Genomic DNA, 7,264 nt, shown 5'->3' with positions numbered 1-7,264 from the left:
CAAAGTGGTCTTGCCCTTTAAGTGTTGCAGAGATTTATTAAAGATGCCATCAAATGCAGTAGGCTCCCACGGAAACATGTGTTAATCGGCGTTCATCGGCGTTGCCGTTAAACATTTTTAAAACTTTTTTTAGGTTTTCTCTTCCCCACTTCCCATGTCCCGCCTCCCCGCGTTGTGATTGGCTATTAAAAACATACATTAAAGCATGTACGAGCTCGGCCAAGGCAGTAACGTAGGACGCGCAGCTAGCCCGTGTCAAGGGACCCTAGATACCACCTTCCCAAATACAAAAAAGCTAAACAGGGTCCCTGTTAAATACCCCTTAATTTTTTCTTAACTACATTTTGTTTTTAATTATTTCAAAAGAGTTTAAACAAACTAAATCATTTTTCAAAAGAATTCCATGGTGGCATTCAGTTATATAGCATTGTTTTTCAGTCTGTTTTCTCAGTCACTGCTATAACTACAGCATATCACTTTTAAAAAAACATATTATGAAGAAGAATAGCTACTTTAATTATTGACATCAAAAACAAACAATGCAATTTGTAAGGAGCCAGTGATGCTGCTAGCCCTGCATCCTGTGTCTCTGACGCACATTTAGTAAAGGACGCATTAAACCAACCACCACGGCCCCCCAAAAAAGTCATTTTTGAAAAAACAATATAAAAAAATATTGCGATACAGTATGTCACGACGATACATATCATCCCGTTTTAATTTTGTAAGCACTTGGCATTCATTGTCTCCGCCAGGCCGGAGACTCATGTTTTTGCCCCTGTCTGTCCGTGACCTTGTGTGTGTCTGTGAGCAGCGAATCTCTGGCATAGGAAGCTCTTAAAGCCATTCACATTTTTCAAATTGGCCTCATTGTGGCACTATAACAGGGCCCTTCATGTTGTGGCCTATAACTGTTGAACCGAAGGTCGCACAATCAAAAACATTTTTTCCTCCATTGGCTATGACTCCCTTCCACATTTTGCGGGTCCTGGGTAGAAAACCCAGCCTGGCCGAGACCTGCACTCTGAGGATGCACTTTTAGTTCTATTCTCATTTCCTGAGTCCCCCTCTACTTCAAAGGATGACTATGGAGTTAGAATCATGACAAGAGTCAGGGTTGTCCCTGGCTCAAAATAAGCCTTTTTACTGTATGGTGACTTAGTTGTGGTTAGTCATGCTCCTTGTTTTTACATTTAAAAAGTTAAGAAGTATTTTTTTAATTAAAGTTCTTATTCTATTCCTTCATTCCAGACCAGTCTGTGGAGTCCAGCCTTCAGGTGAAGATGAGTTCTCCACCATCAACCGCCACCATTTCTGTTGAAAAGGAACCTGAGCCTGAAGTTGAAGAAGACTGCCTGGACACCAGTATGTTTAATGCTCTCTTTCTTGCTTTGTTTTATTCTGTTCGGTTGTAGGGCTTTCACCGCAATACACATTTTAGTGTGATTAGTATTGACAGAAATATCACCATAAGGATGTTTGCAGTGGTGTGTTCTAGATATCTTTGGAGGGTATACTATAACTATTCCCCCCCTAGTTCCTCCCACACGCACGGCACGCACACGCGTATAATTAATTAAGGTAAAAGAATTGCGCGCGCTTCGCGTACGTTTCGGCCCCGCACAAACTCGGCCTGGCCCACTCAGGCCCAGTTTCACAGTAACACTGAGTACACTTACAATATGCTTTTGTACTGATTTTCTACTGTTTCTAATGTTAATCACCCTGTAACTCAACCACTTTGGAGCTCCTTTTAGCCTTAGATGCATTTTCAATGCAAAGTTATTACCATAGAATAGTGCAAGGATTGTTATAAATAAATGCTGGTTAGGCTTATCAGATATAATAGCAGTGTTAACAGCGAGCATTCCTGTATCTATTACAGAAGAGTATTAACTTGGCATTGAAGACACAAACTGTATTGAAGATTCAAGATGTTGCCGTGCTATGACGCGCAATTCGAATACTAATGAAGTACTCAATTCACTGACCTACGTTCAATGAAGTGAATGGCAGGTCGTTGAAATGTGTGAATTCCTTCGCCAGTAGCCATTAATTAACACCTCAAGAACAATACACATAAGCCTTCAACTCAGAGTCAGACTAGTCAGACGGACCGCACCGGACTGGGTGCATCGTATCCAGTGTTGGGACTAACGTGTTACTAACGTAACGCGTTACGTAACGCAACTACTTTTTGCAGTAACTAATAACGTAACGCTTTACCTTTTCCAATTCAGTAACGGCGTTATAGTTACAGTGATTTAAAAAGGTGCGTTACATTATGTGATCCAACTGAACTGTCTCCCCCGCGGAGCAGCTTGCCTGTCATCTAAACAGGACAGGCAGGCTTGGATGGATACAGGCAAATTCAAGCGATCCCACTCACTCTAACATGAAAAAGTGAAAGGGGCCATGAGAGGTGTGATGATTGGTTAACAGGCGGTAAAATGTCAGCCTAAGCCAATCAGAGACAGAGTTGGGCGGGTCTTGCCATACACAGACCCTCCCTTGCTAACAACACACACACACACACACACACACACGCGGTCTCGGCTGAGCGACAGCGCAGCGTTAGTTTGCAGCTTGGAAATATAACCATTATTTGTGGGGATAAAGGGCGCTAAAACATTGCAGTGACAGAAAACATTGTCCACATCGAGTAACAGCAATGCTAATCTCCTGAAGCACGTAACTAAAGTACATGGGGTTATAAAACTAGTTGCCAAAGAAGACCCCTCCGTCTCCACCGGCAGTGATCTAGATAGCTACTCCATCCGTCTAAACAGCCAAAACATTTTTTTTTTTAAATCGCCACAGCATGTCACCCAGACTCAACTAAACAGATTGATTGGCAGGTATGTTGTTGAGGAGGACATGCTTCCCATCGCAACGGTTGAGTTTGTTGCCTTCAGAGAACTAGTCAGCAAAATAGCAGTGAAAGCAGCAGGGCCACTACAGTGCAGAAAGACGTTTAATTGTTCCACTACATTTCATAATGACTACAATGGTCTTTTCTCTCACTGTGCCACAGAGCAACACTAAAACTGTGTGTGTGTGTGTGTGTGTGTGTGTGTGTGTGTGTGTGTGTGTGTGTGTGTGTGTGTGTGTGTGTGTGTGTGTGTGTGTGTGTGTGTGTGTGTGTGTGTGTGTGTGTGTGTGTGTGTGTGTAATACAGTACACTGGCATAAGTGTGAGAGGTTTTTTATTTTAAAATTAAAAAAAGGTTTTGTCAGTTAAATTAAGGCCACTCACATCTATATGCAAATTACATCAAATTCATTCAAATTGATAACTGACTGGGGAGGGAGTGTGGGAGATAGGTGGGTTATTGTATTGCTCTGAGTATAATGTTATAATAATAATGAGTATAATCATTACATCCTGATGTGAAAGAAAATATTTCTAAAGAAACAAATAAACGTTTTTATGTATAGCCTATCAAAATCATTTGGAATAATATATATATTTTTATTTTATTTTATACATTTTTTCTTATTTTTTTAAAAAGGAAAGTAAAGTAACTAGTTACTAGTTACTTTCATAATTTAGTAACTAAGTAAAGTAACTAATTACGTTTTTGGAGCAGTAACTAATAACTATAACTAGTTACTTTTTAAAAGTAACTTGCCCAACACTGATCGTATCAGATGCGTATCAACGTATCAGATACGCCGTTTCGAACTGTTTTTGGTGGCGACGAAAAAAATCTGCAGGCCACACTGCGTATCCAACGTACCACGTTAGAACACACCACTGGATGTTTGTATAGTCATCATTAAAACAACATCACACTAGCCACATGTTTAATGCCGGCCTTACACCAACCGACCGTCAAATGATTTCACAGATGATATGCAGTCACGTCATAATAAAATCAGGACAAGATGTGGCACACTCCCGTCACTCGTTGCTCGTTGCTCAGTCGTTTGATGTAAGGTGGTGGTTTGAGATGACTTTTACCCAGATGTGATGATGGCTTCTGTCCTGATCATATCAAACATGTTTGATATTATCGAAGTCATGGCAGTCATGACTGAAGTGTAATGATGCAATTAAACGTTGTCAACACCCAATACTTGCGCTTTCTCTCTCATAAACGGGAAGGTAAACATTACCGTAGACGATATTCCTCAGCAATGCAGTGCTCCATCTCTCCCTTTCTCTCGTACTGCACTTGTATGTGTGTGTGTAAATAATGCCATAATTGATTAGTTGACAAATTCCTTAGTCAACCTCTCAAGGACACCACTAGAGTTTACAGGAGATGGATGCGTGGAAAGAAGCATAAAAACACTTAGATTCAAACTGTTGTTTGAAACTAGGTTGATGTTTTGGGGGTTCATCCTAAAGATCACCACCCAGTGCTGCCTTGCTATCCTTTCCCATACTATCACCTTGCACTCTCTGATCTCTTTCAGACTAGCTTTCCTACATAGAATAATCCACCTGTGTGCACCTAGCTCCACTCTTATACGTTACCCTTTGTTGTCTCAGATGCCTGTCCTGCCCAGTCTTCAGTTAAACCAAGATGTTACTGCTGTGACCAGTGTGGAAAGAAATTCACTCAGATGTCAAATCTTAAAACACACAAGAGAATTCACTCTGGAGAGAAGCCTTACTGCTGTGACCAGTGTGGGAGAGGCTTCACTGACATGTCTAATCTTAAAATACACAAGAGAATTCACACTGGAGAGAAGCCTTACTACTGTGACCAGTGTGGGACAAGGTTCACTCAAATGTCTCATCTTAAAATACACAGGAGAATTCACACTGGAGAGAAGCCTTACTGCTGTGACCAGTGTGGGACAAGCTTCACTGTGATGTCAACCCTTAAAACACACAAGAGAATTCACACGGGAGAGAAGCCTTACTGCTGTGACCAGTGTGGGACAAGCTTCTCTCAGATGTCAGCCCTTAAAGCACACAAGAGAATTCACACTGGAGAGAAGCCTTACTGCTGTGACCAGTGTGGGAGAGGCTTCACTGACAAGTCTGCCCTTAAAACACACAAGAGAATACACACTGGGGAGAAGCCTTACTGCTGTGATCAGTGTGGGACAAGCTTCACTCAGATGTCAGACCTTAAAACACACAAGAGAATTCACACTGGAGAGAAGCCTTACTGCTGTGACAAGTGTGGGACAAGTTTCACTCAAATATCTAGCCTTCAGAAACACAAAAGAATTCACACTGGAGAGAAGCCTTACTGCTGTGACCAGTGTGGGAGAGGCTTCACTCTTATGTCTCATCTTAAAAGTCATGAGAGAATTCACACTGGAAAGAGTGGAGTGAAAAAAAGGCACCGGAACATCCATTCTGGAGAGAGAAGCCGTTCTGCTCTGACTCATCCAGGACCATCAGGAGAGAGAAGCCGTTCTGCAGTGACTCATCCAGGACCATCAGGAGAGAGAAGCCGTTCTGCAGTGACTCATCCAGGACCATCAGGAGAGAGAAGCCTTTCTGCTGTGACCCGTCCAGGACCATCAGGAGAGAGAAGCCGTTCTGCAGTGACTCATCCAGGACCATCAGGAGAGAGAAGCCTTTCTGCTGTGACCCGTCCAGGACCATCAGGAGAGAGAAGTCGTTCTGCAGTGACTCATCCAGGACCATCAGGAGAGAGAAGCCTTTCTGCTGTGACCCGTCCAGGACCATCAGGAGAGAGAAGCCGTTCTGGCTGTGACTCATCCAGGACCATCAGGAGAGAGAAGCCGTTCTGCTGTGACCCATCCAGGACCATCTCAGTCAAACAGGGGGAACCTGAAGACCACCAGGACCTCAGTAAGTTTAAATGTCTCTGTTTGTTTCTCTCAGGCCCAGGCTGCTAACAGTTCCACTATTGGACTAGGGATGGGTATCAGTAATGGGAAAATACAATCCAAGTGAGTGTGTATTTCACCCCGGATCCTCAGCAATACTCCTTCCAAGTGTGAAGTCCATCGTATTAGTGGTTCCCATATAGGAGAAATATGGTCATACATACAGACAGACACATTCCTGGAATCTATAGATAGAGGTTTTTGGGGCGGTGTAACCGCCCCCTATAAGTGAGGTTTGGACACTGATCAATCCTGCACCGTGATTGGCCAATAGTCTACAACGCAGTCTACAACCCTAACCCTTCCACAGTCAATGCAAATCTATACTTTTGCAAAGTCAGCCAATCACATTACAGCTAGTGTCATCACCACTAGCTATAATGTGATTGGCTGACTTTGCAAATTCAGGAGTGTGATTGGCTAGCGAAACACATGACACATGTGCAGCCCTTTGAATAGCAGTATGGACTTAAAAAAACACTTTTATGTTTTTGTTTTTTTAAGTGAGTCACTTCCATCACTGTGATGACCACTGTGACCCACACCGCCCACTTCACACTGGGTGTGATTTTTTGTTTATTCAATGCTTTACAAGCGTTGCTTCATCCATTGTATTACTTGTAAAGTGTCAATATCAGTAAACAAGGATCATCATGTTCACCTGAACATGGTACAAAGATAAGAAAAGAACAATAATAAAGTAATCCCCCCGTTTAGTAACACCCAATTCACGAGAAAAACAAGGGTCAAACGCGTCCATGGCAAAGTGGACCAAGTACCAACGGACGCAAAAACGTGTCCATGACAGTAAAAGATATAATGTTGTACTCAGTGCTCTGAAAAAGTACTAAAATGTTTTATACTTGCAATGTAGAAGTACTCTGTTACAAGTAAAAGTACAAAAGTATTGGTATCAATATATACTTAAAGTACCAAAAGTACTAAAATGTTTGAAAATAGCAGATCTACAAGCTCACGACGCGTTGCTTCGCGACACGTTATGAACTTGTATATCGTCTATTTTCAAATAGCCTAGGTATAAAATAGGGCTGAAGTGGTTACAGTAACTAAAGTTTTCAAATAATTGTAATGGAGTAAAAGTACAACATTTGCGTCTGAGATGTAGTTGAGTAGAAGTAAAAGTGCTAAAAATTGGAAATACTCCAGTAAGGTAAAAGTACCTCAAAATTGTACTTAAGTACAGTAAATGTACTTAGTTACTTTACACCACTGCATGTTACCATGTGCTGTCTTGCTTTGACATCAACATGTTCCACTCTCTCACAGGCTCCGTTAAGCAGCTCTGAGTCCTCTGATGAGTGATGTCCACCTAGCAGAGTCCTCTGGACCTCCAGGAGGACCAACCTGTGTGATCTGATGTCTCTGGACCTCCAGGAGGATCAACCTGTGTGATCTGATGTCTCAACCGGCCCTTATTTTAGAAC

At 42.2% G+C, this 7,264-nt stretch overlaps 1 protein-coding gene across 1 annotated transcript; it reads left to right on the top strand.

The window, feature by feature from the left end:
* Positions 1-205: 205 nt before the first annotated feature.
* Positions 206-5,598, top strand: LOC311058704 (uncharacterized protein; the record flags this gene model as incomplete). Its single annotated transcript, XM_084076168.1, has 4 exons — positions 206-227; positions 1,252-1,365; positions 4,498-5,426; positions 5,566-5,598. 4 exons carry the CDS (start codon positions 206-208, stop codon positions 5,596-5,598), a joined length of 1,098 nt encoding a protein of 365 aa, XP_083932294.1.
* Between the last annotated feature and the right edge of the window lie 1,666 nt (positions 5,599-7,264).

The sequence above is a fragment of the Gymnoscopelus microlampas genome (genome assembly GCF_963454915.1).
Source record: "Gymnoscopelus microlampas genome assembly, chromosome: 13".
Lineage (NCBI taxonomy): Eukaryota > Metazoa > Chordata > Actinopteri > Myctophiformes > Myctophidae > Gymnoscopelus > Gymnoscopelus microlampas.
This window is presented reverse-complemented; position numbering and strand designations above follow the sequence as displayed.